The sequence below is a fragment of the Chiroxiphia lanceolata genome (assembly GCF_009829145.1).
Source record: "Chiroxiphia lanceolata isolate bChiLan1 chromosome W unlocalized genomic scaffold, bChiLan1.pri scaffold_40_arrow_ctg1, whole genome shotgun sequence".
NCBI classification, from domain to species: Eukaryota; Metazoa; Chordata; class Aves; order Passeriformes; family Pipridae; genus Chiroxiphia; species Chiroxiphia lanceolata.
In genome coordinates this window covers 348673-362741 of record NW_022476499.1, presented here as the reverse complement: position 1 = coordinate 362741, position 14069 = coordinate 348673, and the positions used below count along the sequence as shown (strand labels likewise).

Here is a 14069-nt window from a genome sequence, read left to right as displayed (position 1 = left end):
CTGCAGAGCTCTGGGCACTCCCCCCACAGCCCCAGCCCCTCTGAAGGGCACAGCAGCTCCTGGGGCACAGAGAGGAGTCTCAGCATCCCCATCAGCTCAGGGGTTGGACACTCAGCATGGCAGGAGGAAATGGAGGTCAGGGAAACTGCAGGAGCCCTGGTGTCACCTGCAGGAGATGCCCAGCACAGCCTGACTGTGCCCCTCAGTGCCAGCCCCTCTGCCCACCCCAGCCCAGAGTCCTGGTCCAGGGACAGAGCAGCCTGTCCCCAGGGGGGGCTGCAGAAAGAGGTGTCTCTGTGTCAGGGATTCCTCTCTGCAGGCTCAGAAATGCTGCCTTGCTCTTCTGCAGGGACATCCCTTTGCCCAGGTCAGTGTGTCCAGGCTGCCTTGGCCAGTTGCAGATCCCAGCCTGGGATGCCTGCAGGACCCTGAGCTGGAGGGGCTGCTCTGCACAGGGAGGGGCTGTGGCACCCTGGGCTGAGCCTGCACTGGCCATGCTGGTCAGGGTGGGGAGCAGACCCAGCAGGATGGGGATCACTCCTCTCCACCCTCTGCCATAGTCCTGGAAGGCTCAGTAGCCAAGAACAAGGCTGGGCAGGACCATGGGCTGTTTCCAATGGCACAGAGGGCAGGGCAGGGCTCCACTCCATGCAGCCTGTGGGCTGGAGAGTTCTTCAGGACACCCTCCTGGAAAGCCCAGCCCTGGCTCTGGTACAGCCCTCCCTGAGCTGGGGAGGCACAAGGGGAGTTCACTGTGGGTCAGACAAGTCACTGGCCAGAGTCCTTTCTCTGTTCCTGCTGCGGCCCCTGGGGTTGCAGAACTCTCCTTTACCAGTTCACAGGTAGATTTAGTACTTGATCTCTGGTGACTCCACCCTGGGCAGGATTCTGCTCCAGGGCTCCATTCCCTGCTGACTGGATGGGACGGGCTGTCCCTGCAGATCCTCTGTGCTCTCCTGCACTTCCTGAGTTCCTACAGACAACTCCTCACCTCCATCAGAGCCCTCACAAACTGCAGAGCCCCAGGCAGGTGACTTGGAGACCCTTTGCCACTGGCCACCAGCACAGAACATGTGAACCAGCCCTCAGTCCCTCAAGTACCCCAGTGAGTCGCTTCTCTCACTGAGGGACTGAATGGGGAAACAAGCAAAGCAATGAGACTTTGGAGAGTCTGTTCCTTGGCCTTGTTCTTTACACCAACCTTTCAAAAAGAACAAAGTCTTCAGGAACTGCCCAGGGGGATCCCCTTTCCTGATGGAAATGATGTTAAGGAGCCCAGCTCTGTGCCAGCAGTGCCCAGGGCCTGTCCCTGCCCATGGTCACAGGACTGACACAGCAGGGACTGAGCTGCCAGAGCACTCAGGCCTTGGGCAAGGAGCAGAAAGGAGAGGGAGGCAGTGCAAAAAGAGCATCTCTGAAAAGCCCAAGAGCAGCTGCTCCCTGGCAGTGCTCCTGCACCAGGACTCTTTACTCCTTCTCCTCTGCACACAGGCACTGCCCTCCAGCTTCAGGGAAGTTCTTGGAGAGAGAATCTGGAAAAAAGAATTCCAGTCCTTTATTATACTCAGAGATTGTGATTCCTCATGTACAGAATAACAAAGGCAGGATGTTTGACAAATATCTTGCTGTAGGAAATTTTATGTTGTTTTAAATGCACACAGAGAATGATTCCTCATTCCACAATTGCACAATTGTGGGTCAAAATAAGGAGGTAGAGAGTGAATAAGTTATGAGATGAAGAATAAATTTCTGTGTTAACAACATTTATAGAGAAAATAATGTAGGAAAACTCCCCCACCGTCACTCTCAAAAGCTTTAGAAGGCAGGTTGGGCCAGTAAAGAGTTACACAATGAGTGTTGTGCAGAAAAAAAGAGGCAGGTTCTTACTCCTGAAAAGCATCCAGTCATCATGTTTCTAATGGCATCCTTGAGCTCCTGGTTCCTGAGGCTGTAGATGAAGGGGTTCAGTGCTGGAGACACCACCGAGTACAGAACTGATAGTGCCAGATCCAGGGATGGGGAGGAGATGGAGGGGGGCTTCAGGTGGGAAAATGTGCCAGTGCTGAGGAACAGAGAAACCACGGCCAGGTGAGGGAGGCAGGTGGAAAAGGCTTTGTGCCGTCCCTGTTGAGAGGGGATCCTCAGCACAGCCCTGAAGATCTGCACATAGGAGAAAACAATGAAGAGAAAAGCAACAAGTGCTAAACAGGCACTAACCACAATGAGCCCAAGTTCCCTGAGGTAGCCTGAGTGTGAGCAGGAGAGCTTGAGGATGTGGGAGATTTCACAGAAGAACTGGCCCAGGGCATTGGGGCAAGGGCACAGGGGCAAGGAAAATGTATTGGCTGTGTGCAGCAGAGCATTGAGGAAGCCAGTGGCCCAGGCAGCTGCTGCCATGTGGGCACAAGCTCTGCTGCCCAGGAGGGTCCCGTAGTGCAGGGGTTTGCAGATGGCAACGTAGCGGTCGTAGCACATGATGGTGAGGAGATAAAACTCTGCTGAGATAAATAATACAAAGAAAAAGAGCTGTGCAGCACATCCCGTGTAGGAGATGGTTGTGGTGTTCTGGAGGGAATTGTGCATGGCTTTGGGGACAGTGGTGCAGATGCAGCCCAGGTCTGTGAGGGAGAGGTTGAGCAGGAAGAAGCCCATGGGGGTGTGCAGGTGGTGGTCGCAGGCTACGGCGCTGAGGATGAGGCCGTTGGCCAGGAGGGCAGCCAGGGAGATGGCCAGGAAGAGCCAGAAGTGCAGGAGCTGCAGCTCCCTCCTGTCTGCCAATGCCAGGAGGAGAAACTGGGCCATGGAGCTGCTGTTACACATTTGCTGCTTCCCAGCACAGGGACACTGTTCAGAAACATGAAAGGACAGGGAGAAGTTAGGACAGACTCCTCTAAGCAAAGCCACTTTATTTCTCATAGAAATCCTCTGAACTGAAAGGCTTTTCCTTTCCCTGGCTGAGGGTGTTGTGAGGAACAGGAGCTCTGTCCATGTGCTGCCAAGGGCTCAGCTTTGCTCTTCTCCAGTGGGGACATGGAGCTGCTCTGCCACAGCATCAAACACTCCCAGGGGATGTCAGGCATCATCCGCGTTGAATGAAAAAGTTCAGTCTCCACTCTCAAGACATGGAACAGTGTGTGCTTCAGGGGAAAGGCTTAGCATGTCCTTAAAATCATGTTGTCTGTGTTTATTATGGTTATATCTGGTATGTGTTCTTGTTAGGATTACAAATCCTCATTTTTATGATGCAAAATGTAACAAGATTTTAAACAGGCGAGGACAAACAGCTCAGCTCTCTGTAGCTCAGTGCAGAGCCAGGAGAGCTGCAGTGTCCCTCTGTCTGTTCCCATCTGCCCTGTGCTTTCCCTTGTGCTGCCTGAACATAACTTCACATGCAAATTAATTTTTAATAAACCCAAATACCTACAGTCTGATGAGTGCAGGGCAGCACTGTTTAAAAGGGCAGCTTTGTTAAATGTTCTCTGTTCCAGCCCAGCAATGCAGCATTGCCCAGGGGAATCTCTGGCTGTGCAGGCTCTGATGGCAACGTCAGAGCAACCCTGAGGAGGCTGGAAAAGGTACCCAGAGCTACATGTAAGGCACAGGTGTGGGGATTTCTGATACTGCCTGGTCTATTCTCCTCCAAGAGGAATAGATTTGCAGTTTCAGTGCCTCCTCCTGAACTGTGAGATTAATTTTTAGGAACAATTTCCCACTCAGAAAACACATATTTGAAGATGGAAAGAACAGGATCCTTCCCTTTCAGGTATCCCATGACTTGCTGTGCTTTCTTAAAACTCCTCTGAGAAATGTTCTGTAATGACCCGGAGCTGTGAGGAGCCCTCCCAACCTGCAGCCTACTCTAAACAGGTGAAGAGTCCTTTCCTGCCCTCCCAGGGGTTGCTCCTTGCCCACAGCCCTTGTGTCCCAGCCCTGGCAGCAGCTCCCTGGGCCAGCTCAGAGCTGGCCCTGGCAGGCAGCAGAGTCCCTGCCCAAAACAGCCCCTGCTCCCCCATCCCATCAGCTGGGGCTAGGCCAGCTTTAGGAGATGCCTCCAGGAGCTGCCCCTGCACTGCCCTGCAGCCACAGACTCACCATGTGCAGCCCTGCCAAGGTTCCTCCTGCAGGGAGCTCTCAGCCCTCCTGCCAGTGCTGAGCCCCTTGAAGCTCTGTCTGTGCCCTGCTGGTGTCCCTGAGCTGGCCTGGCAGTGCCCTCAGCCCTGCTGGGCTGTGCAGAGGAGCTGCTCACCAGCAGAGCTGTCTCTTTGAAGCTCTTCTTGCTTGCCAGGAGCTCCCTGTGTGCCAGGAGCCCAACCCAGCTCAGCAGCACAGCAACAGCCCCAGGCATTTCATGACCCTCAGGGGGGTTTGATGTTGTTTACATGAGATTCAGTCCCTGAGAGGAAGTTCAAACAACTTCTCAAGAAGTCCAAATGAGATTGAAAGACTAAAGTTTCTTGTAGTGCTAATGAGTCTCACTGAGGGACACAACTGAGAAGGTGTGCCCAGGTTCCAGTTAGAGCAGAAAACTGCAGACAGTGATGCCAAGGATGGACAAGCAAGGGAAAGGTGGCTCTGATGCTGAGGAAACCTTGACTTGTTTCATTAATCCAAAGGGCCAAGCCCTGACCCCCAGCCCCTGGGAAGGCCGATCCTGTCCCTGCCTCATTCCTCAGGGCTCTTCCTGGGGCACTGGGATGTGGGATGTGCAATGCCAAGGGCAGGACCATGGGGTGGCACCTGCCAGGCTGCTGAGCAGGGACAAGGAGGCCAGGAGGCCCCAGGGCTGCAAGGGGCACTCCCCTCCTCCTGGCATCAGGGGCACAGACAGCAGCCCTGGCCAAAGGCCTGCAGAAGGTGGCTGTGTCAGGGCCTTTCAGCTTCTCCCCCTCCCTGTCTCCTCTCCAGCCCAGGCTGTCCTACGGTGTCCATGCCCTGCCCCTTTCCCTGCAGGCTGTCGTCATCCCCCCGGCTGCCCCACCTGGCTGGCACCTTCCTGCACTGACACCTCTGCATCCTCCCTGGCTCTTCCTGCACACACAAAGCCTTGGGCTCAGCCAGACTCCTTCTGGGTGATGTGTTGCACCACAGCACTGCCCTTGGAGGGAAATTCTTTGCTCCTTGTGCCAGCCTGGACCTCCCCAACTGCACTTGGCATTAATTCTTTCTTTCTTGTGCTGTTTTCTGCTACAACAAAAGCATCCACCCTCTCTGAAGCGACTCTTCAAGCACTCCCAGGGTTCTTCTCTGCTGTCCTCTGTCTGCACCCCACTGAACCCATCACTTCTTTGCCCCTGTAGAGTGATCATGTATTTGAGACCTCCAAACCCCTTCCTGGGACATCTCTGAGCACTCTCCAAGGTATTTGTAGATGCAAACATGGTCTAAGATAGTCACAGGGATACGTTTTCCCAAGGGCTGTAGTGGCAGAACATGGGGCAATTTCTTTGAACTGAAATAGGGGAGCTTTCTATTGGATAAAATGAAGAAATACTTACCAATGGGGCTGGCAAGAACTGCAACAGAAGAGGATGTCCCATCCCTGGATTTGTCCAAGGTCTAGAACTTTGAGCAGCCTCAGTTAGTGAAGATGTCACTCTTCATGTCCAGGGACTTGGACCACCTGAGCTTTTATATCCCTTCCAGCCAAACCATTCTTGATTCTCTGTGTCCCAAACTCCTTCTTCAAAGAATTTCTATGGCTAGGACATGAATTGCCATGTTTCTGGAGAAACCATTGTAAAACCAAAAGGTAAAAAATCAGTCCAATTAAAGTTCCAACATCTCTGTGTGAGAGTTTCACCAGCTGGGTCAATGGCAGAGCCTCCCAGGATGACCTTGCCAGTTGAAGATGGGGGATTCTGTTTGGGGTCTGATACTTATGATGGGCAACAAGAAAGCACATTTGGGGACTGTTAAAGACTTGTCATGGGATCTCTAGAGAAGAACCAAAGGAAGGGAAATGGTGGGATCACAGTGGTTTGTGAAGGAATAGGCATGAGAAAACAGAGAGAAAAGGGATGAAAAGGCTGGTCATGGTAAACAGGAGGATGCTCAAGACACTTCCCAGGCCATACCCTGACACTGATTCCCACAGCCTGTTCTGTTTTCCTATTAACTCCATTGCCAAGAAGCTTCTGTGGGGAGGGACCTCTCTGCTCCTGGCACTGATTGTGGCCCAAGGTCCAACCACTGCAGCGGGACCCACAACTAGTCAGGTCTTATGTTCTTTGGGGGGCCCAGACTGGTGTGTGTGTCTGTGTTTTGGAAACACAAAAGAGTGATGAAAATGTAAAGCTCAACCCGCAATGGGGCCTGCGGGGATCAGAACAGACACAAAAATCAGATGAAAGTCCTGTAGTGTGTTGTAGTAGTTTAGCCTAGGCCTTCCTGGTAACCAGGAAGGAACTAGGGAAGTAACCAAGGAAGTATTCCACCCTATTCCTTTACGTAAACAGACATATAAATATGAGGGGAGGAGAGACTGAGGCTCTCTTCTCTTCCAGCGAGGTTTGGGACAGCAGAGTCCTGCGGCCGATCCTGCTCGTGTGGGGGAGGCCTGGTAAGGCCTGGTTGGGCCTGCGGGGCCTTTAGTTTCATGACCCAACTGGCTCTGCTGAATGTCAGCAGGCCTGGACTTCCCAGACTGTTCCTGCATCCAGACTCGGGCCTGCAGTGACGTTTGTGCAGCATTCAATTGGCGCAGTGGCAGGATGGCCATGGATCCATTCCTGCAGAAACACAATGGGGCTCCATCCCAGGCAGGGATAGAACGGGCCCACAAATTTTGGAAGGATAACAACAAGGCAGTTTTGGCACTGTGGAATCCCATGGAACCAAAGGAACCCTGGGACATGGTGGAACCTCCTGGAATAAAGGGGACATTGTGACCCTGCAGCACCTCATGGAACCAAAGGGAGTCTGGGACGTGGCAGGGCCTGATGGAAACAAAGGAACCTCCTGGGAACAAAGGGACCTTGGACACTGCCAAAAGTCAGGGAGACAAGGGAACCCCAGGACACTGTGGAATTTCATAGAATCAAAAGAACCCAGGTACTTTAATGAACATCAGGGAATCTAGGGCCCACTGCAGAACCTCATGGAACCAAAGGGAATCAATGGGACACTGTTGAAGCTCATGGAATCAAGGCTCCTTTGGGATGCTACAGGGCCTTAGGGAACCTAAGGGTCCCTGGGACACTCTGCAACCTCATGGAATCAAGTATCCCCTGTGAGTCTGCAGGGTCCTACAAAGCCAAAGGAAGCCTTGCACACTATGGAACCTCATGGAATCAAGGGATCACTGTGATCTTGCAGGGCCTCATGGAACTGAAGGAAACCTGGGATTCTGCAGAACCTCATGGAATCAGGGGGCCACTGTGACACTGCAAGGCCTCATGGAATCAAATGTCCATTGTGACAGTCTAGGGCCTCAGGGAAGCTAATGAATCCCAGGACACTGTGGATCTCTATGGAACAATTGGGCATTTGTGACTCTGTACAATCTCATGCAACTGAGGGGCTGTCTTTGCTTAAAGACAAAAATTGGGGTGGGAACTCCAATGAAATGAATCCCTCCCTTTTTATTTCTTACCAATACAGAGAGATAAAACTCTTAAAATTAAATGTTTACTGACAAGGAAATAGCAGTAACCACAAAGATATACAGGGAACAGCTGACCCACAAAGAGGGGAATTCTTCACCCACGTGACACCTCTGGAATAAAGGGGGAAGATGGTGGAGGGTCCTCCCTGATAACCACCCCCCTCTGGCCCAGCAAGCCAAAGAAACTCTGGGAAATAGGGGCACAAGTAGAAGTACATTCCTGGGCTCAGGGTCACTCTGGGGCTCTCCCCAGCCGTGGTGCTGAGCGAGCTCAGCGCTCGGGGCGGCAGCAGCAGGGCCCCGGGGCAGGACGGCACCACAGGGACTCTCCAGGCGCCAACCACCGGGGTCCAGGGAGGAGAAAAAGTTCTATTTGCTGCCTGGCATTTTCCTTCTTTCTTCCCCTCCCTGCCCAGCCCCAGCTTGGGGCAGGCATTCCTTCCTAAAGAGACAGTCCCTCCAAAACAATGGAAAAATGGCCTAAAATTCTAAAACTCCTGAAACCATGACATTTTCCACCTCTGTATTCTATTCCCTTTTTCATCATGCAGTGTCCCAGGATCCTTTGGTTCCATGAGGCCCTGCAGTGTCACAATGGCCCCTTTATTCCTCTGTGCCACTGGAGATACCCCATAATCCAGCACAGCCTGTGGTGCTGTTGCTCATGGCCAGACAAGTGATGTCTGTCTGGAAAAAGGCACAGTTTTAATACTTTCACATGTAAATAATATTTAAGCACATTTTCATTACTGAGTCATTTGAGTACTTTTAAGAAATGGCAAAGTTTTCCCACCATGGCAGAACAAGAATTTCCTGGAAGTGTGCTGATGGCAGGAGAAGAAACACTGATCTGCCCCTCTACCTGTATTACCACTATTCTGTCTATAAATTCATCTCCCTCTCCCTTCAGGTGTTTCCACCTCTCCTGTTTAAATGGCCATGTCTAAGGACATCTCTTCAGCAGACTTGCTGGATGTGTGTCATTCCTGTTGCTCCCTGGTTTCCTCCTCCAGTTGCTCTCTGGTCATTCAGTGCCTCTCAATTCACTGGTTTCATGCTTTGAGCTTCAGGGAGCTGCCCATTAATCTTTCAGAAGATTAAATAGCACATTAGTCAACATCTTAATTGTGTTTATATCTATCAGAGAACAACCTTTTCTTATGTCTGTGTCTAAAACTCTTCCTCTATGGAAATCCCTTGTGAATAGGTGACACACCAGATGCTGCCAGGACATCTCACATAGCTGAGGGAAGAGTTTTGATGTTTATTAACACGCATCATCTTTACATTTTTTTTATATTGGCCATGAATAGAAACCTTTCTGTGACTCTAAATCTCACCACTTCCAGACCTCCCAAAGAACCCAAACCTGATGAGTTGGGGTTCCCACTCCAGTGGCACTTGGAGCTCCCTCCATACCCAGAGCACAGAGCTCCCTTGTCCCACAGAGTCCTTGGAAATGGAGGCATTAAGGACACAGGACAGGCTGTGGGGACCAGTTACAGGGCATGGTCAGGGATTTGGGGTGGTTGTGAGCCCAGGGCAGGACCCAGCACTTGGCCTTGTTGAACCTCCTCCAAGTGGCCTGGGCCCATGGATCCAGCCTGTCCAGATCCCTCTGCAGAGCCTTCCTGCCCTCCAGCACATCAACACTCCCCCCAGCTTGGTGTGCCCTGGGAACTGCCTGAGGCTGCACTCGATGCCCTTGTGCAGATCCTTGAGAAAGAGATTGAAGTGCCCTGAGCCCAGTGCTGAGCCCTGGGAACACCCCTGGATGGAACTCCATTGCCCACCACTCCTTGGCCTGGCCATCCACACAGATGTTTGCCCAGTGAACAGATGCTGCAGAATGTGTTTGACAAAGGTCCTGTAAGCCCAGAATATTGGAATGAGTGCAGATTTAGCTCTGCAAAACACAGAAATTCATTCACTTTCTCTTTTTCTCCCTCTGTGGACTGGGGGATCTTGTGACTTCAGTGTGTGACTCACTGTGTGCAAAGGGCAAATATGGACAGAATGCGGGGCAGGGAGTGTTTGGGGGATCTTGGGATGTGTGCTTGACACAGAAGGGGTTTGCCATTGGTCTAAGACTATCTACTGTGCAAAGTGGACTTCAGTGGAGGCCATGTGGACTTAATATACAGCAGGGGAAGGACTTTTTGGTTTTTACTGAGCTGTGTCTTTTTCTGGTTTTGTTTGCTGGCAATAAATGAACATCCCTCTGTGTCTCGGGCAGCTCTTTCTCCAAGCCAAGCAGGTGGGAGTTGGTGCCAAGGAGCTGAAACCTGCAGGCCCAGCCTTGAGTGGAGGGAGCTGAGATTTGCCAAGGCTGCTTTGAGTGCCAGGGGTTTGATGAGGGAATGGTGGGGTGGGGATAGGGACAAAGTCTGATGGATTGTCAGATATAAATGGTGTTGATTTTCTTATCTGTTCAGACTGAATTAAGAATTGGCCAGGATCAAGATCGACTGGGAATTGCTGATATTAATGTTAAAACAGGAAAAAAGTAAACGGGACATAAAAAAGGAAATGTTTTCTCATTGTTTCTTTAATACAAGATATTCACTTGGAACGCACTTCTGAGATCTGTCTAATTAACCACAAAGGAAATGAAGACTTAGAAGTCAATTATTCCCAGGGGCTTGTCTTGTTAAGGTGCCATCACTGAGAAGAGAGTGTGGAGGAATGAGCAGACAAGGAGACCATCCCTGGGCCTGGGGAAGCAGGAACTCAGAGTCACTGGTTCCAGGTGGCAAATGGACTGTGGGATGTTTCTGTGAGAGCCCCTAAAGGGTGTGCTGGTTTCAGGGGGAGTATAGTTAAATTTCTTCCCCATGGCCAGTGCAGGGCTATGCTTTGGGTTTGTGCTGAACACAGGGTTGATAATCACAGAATGACAGAATAGGATGAGTATGAAGGGACCCTGATATGGTTTGAAGCTGGCTCCCTGCCAAGTCTCCAAACCTTACCACAGGAAGTCCCCCCCAAACCTCAGGGAGAAGAGGGAAAAAAACAACCAAAAAAACTGAAATGAGAGAGAGACAGCAAAAGCAATATATATAAATGTGTTTACATTTATATTACAGTTATATACAATTGAAATATATATACAATTTCACAAGAAAAAGGGAAAGGGAAGGGGAAGGGAAAAAAGGAACAAAATAAAAATAAAATATATATATATCCCGATCAAAAGCCCAAGATCTAGCAACTAAAAGAATTAGCAAAGAATATCTTACTACTCTCCTTGGGACAACAGAGAGTCACGCTGGAGCGACTGCCGGCAACCTCCACCTCCCAAGGTCAGCAAGGCCTTACCAGGCCGCACTCTCCAACATGACAGACTCAACAGCAGGGAACCTGCACCTCCAAAGCCACCAGAAGGAAAGAGAGCAAAGACCTCTCCTCCTTTCTTCTTATATCCCAGTTTACATAAAAATTGTAGGGAATACTGGGAAAATCTGGACACTTCCTTTGTTACAACCTGGTCACCAAGGAAGGCCTAGACCAAACTACCACAACCCACAAGGATCATCCAGTCCAATTCCTACCCTGCACAGGACCATCCTCAAGGGTCACACCATGAGCCTGAGAGGACCATCCAAACACTTCTTGAGCTCTGTCAGCCTTGGTGCTGTGCCCACTGCCCTGAGGAGCCTGTTCAGTGCCCAACCACCCTCTGGGGGAAGAATCTTTGTCTAAAATCCAATCTAACACAACTTCAGGCCATTCCCTGGGGTTCAGTCCCTGGTCCCCCCAGAGCAGAGCTCAGGGTCTGCCCCTCCTCTGCCCCTCCCCAGGAAGTTGGACCTGCAGTGAGCTCTCCCCTCAGTCTCCTCTTCTGCAGCTGAACACACCAAGTGCCCTCAGTGTCCTCACACACCTTCCCCCCAAGGCCCTTCCCCATCTTCCTTGCCCTCCTTTGGACACTCTCCAATGGTTCAATCTCTCCCTTCCATTGTGTTCCCCCAAACTGCCCCAATGTTGCCTGTCAGGTCCCTTCTCTCAGCAGGAGCTGATGGCTCAGCCCGTGACTCAGGGCTGGGCCAGGGGCTCTCCAGCTGCCCCTGCCCTGGCCTGTGACAGCCCAGCACAAGCCCCTTTGCTTCAAAGAGGCCCTGCAGTGTCCCAATGGCCTCTTGATTCCATGAGGCCCCACGTGTGTCCCAGTGGCCACTTGCTTCCATGTGTTTCTGTAGTTGCCCAGGATTCCTTTTGTTCCATGAGGCCCCACATGTCACAATGGCCCTTTGATTCCATGAGGTTCTGCCCTGTTCCAGGTTTCCTTCAGTTCTATGTGACCCTGACATGTCACAATGGACCCTTGACACCGTGAGGTTCCACAGTCTCCAAGGGCATTTTTGTTCCACGAGGCCCTGCAGTGTCCCAAGGGCCACTTGATTCCATGTGGTTGCTCAGTGTCACAAAGGCCCCTTGTTTCCACAAGGTTCTGCAGTGTCTCCTTGTTCCCACTGTTCCATGAGGTTCTGCAGTGTCACACTGGCCCCTTCCTTCCATGAGGTTCCACAGTGTCCCTGGATTCCTATGGCTCCATGAGGCCCTGCACAGTCAGACTGGGCCCTTGATTCTCTGAGGTTCCACAGTGTAACAATGGCCCCTGGGTTCCCTGAGCTTCCAAAAGGTTTCTGGGTTCCTGTGCTTTCATGAGGGCCCAGATGTCAAATGGCCCCTTGGTTCCACGAGTATCCACAGTGTCCCAGTTTTCCTTTGCTTCCATGAGGTCCTGGAGTGTCACAATGAGCCCTTGGTTCCATGAATTCCAGAATGTCTTGGAGCTCCTTTGGTTCCACAGGGAGCTGCATGTCCCAGTGTTCCCTCATTACCGGGATGTTCTCTACAATTCCTTTAGTTCCATGAGGCTCTGCAGTGTCACAACTGACCCTTGACTCCATAAGGATCCAAAAAGTCCCAGGGTTCCTTTGGCTCCATGAGGCCCTGTAGTGTCACAATGGCCCCTTGTTTCCATGAAGTTCCACAGTGTCCCAGGATTCATTTTTTCCATGAGGCCGTGGACTTTTACTCTGGAGCCCTGATTCCATGCAGCCATGCTGTGTCACAATGGCACCTTGGTTCCATGAGATCCTACAGTGTCCCAGGGTTCCTTCTGGAGCAGGAGACCCTGCAGTGTCACAGGTGCCCCTTGATTCCATGATATTCTACAGGGTTCCTCTGATTCCATGAGGTCCCACATGTCACAAAGGCCCCTTGATTCCAGGAGGTTCCACAGTGTCCCAAGGGTCCCTTTAGCTCCGTGGGGCTCTTTGACATCCCGTGACCTCCCGGCTCTTTAGGAGCCCTGAGAACTTCACCAGGGGGAAGTGCCGGATTCTGCCCTGGGATGGGGCAACCCCACATGGACGGACAGACTGGGAAGGAGAGGCTGGAAAGCAGTGCTGGGAAAGGGCCCTGGGGGTGCTGGTGGGTGGCCAGTTGGCCCTGAGTCAGCAGTGCCCTGGCAGCCAGGAGGGCCAAGCCTGTGCTGGGGGCATCAGGCCCAGCATGGCCGGCCGGGCCAGGGAGGGGACTGTCCCGCTCTGCTCTGCCCTGGGGCGGCCTCACCTGCACCATTGGGGCAGTTTGGGGGGACACAATGGAAGGGAGAGATTGAGCCATTGGAGAGTGTCCAAAGGAGGGCAAGGAAGATGGGGAAGGGCCTTGGGGGTGTGAGGACACTGAGGGCACTTGGTGTGTTCAGCTGGAGAAGAGGAGACTGAGGGGAGACCTCAGTGCAGGTCCAACTTCCTGGGGAGGGGCAGAGGAGGGGCAGGCCCTGAGCTCTGCTCTGGGGGGACCACGGACAGGACTGAGGGAATGGCCTGAAGGTGTGTCAGGCAGGGTTAGGTTGGATCTTAGACAAAGATTCTTCCCCCAACAGGTGGTTGGGCACTGACCAGGCTCCCCAGGGCAGTGGGCACAGCACCAAGGCTGACAGAGCTCAGGAAGTGTTTGGATGATCCTCTCAGGCCCATGGTGTGACTTTTGGGGATGGTCCTGTGCAGGGCTAAGGGTTGGACTGGATGATCCTTGTGGGTCCCTTCCAACTCATCCTATTCTGTGATTCTCTGATTATCAACCCTGTGGTCAGCACAAACCAAAACACAGCCCTGCACCAGCCACGGGGAAGAAATTTAACTGTACTCCCCCTGAAACCAGCACACCCTTTAGGGGCTCTCCCAGAAACATCCCATAGTCCATTTTCCACCTGGAACCAGTGACTCTGAGTTCCTGCTTCCCCAGTCCCAGGAATGGTCTCCTTGTCTGCTCATTCCTCCACACTCTCGTCTCAGAGATGGCATCTTAACGAGACAAACCCCTGGGAATAATTTCCTTGTAAGTCTTCTTTTGTGGTTAATTAGACAGATCTCAGAAGTGCATTCAAAGTGAATATATTATATTATGAAAACCATGAGAAAAGATGTCTTTTTTGTGGCCCATTTTCTTTTTT

The 14069-nt window shown here is 51.9% G+C and overlaps 1 protein-coding gene across 1 annotated transcript; it reads right to left on the bottom strand.

The window, feature by feature from the left end:
* Window positions 1-1359: 1359 nt before the first annotated feature.
* Window positions 1360-2899, bottom strand: LOC116781310 (olfactory receptor 14J1-like). The gene is made up of 2 exons (XM_032677008.1): window positions 1888-2899; window positions 1360-1365 (listed from the first exon to the last, which is right to left on the bottom strand). Exons 1-2 carry the CDS (start codon window positions 2818-2820, stop codon window positions 1360-1362), a joined length of 939 nt encoding a protein of 312 aa, XP_032532899.1. The 5' UTR covers window positions 2821-2899.
* Between the last annotated feature and the right edge of the window lie 11170 nt (window positions 2900-14069).

Bases quoted from the DNA above. Each gene is read 5' to 3' on its own strand.
- LOC116781310 (XM_032677008.1), bottom strand. From the start codon at position 2,820: ATGTGTAACAGCAGCTCCATGGCCCAGTTTCTCCTCCTGGCATTGGCA.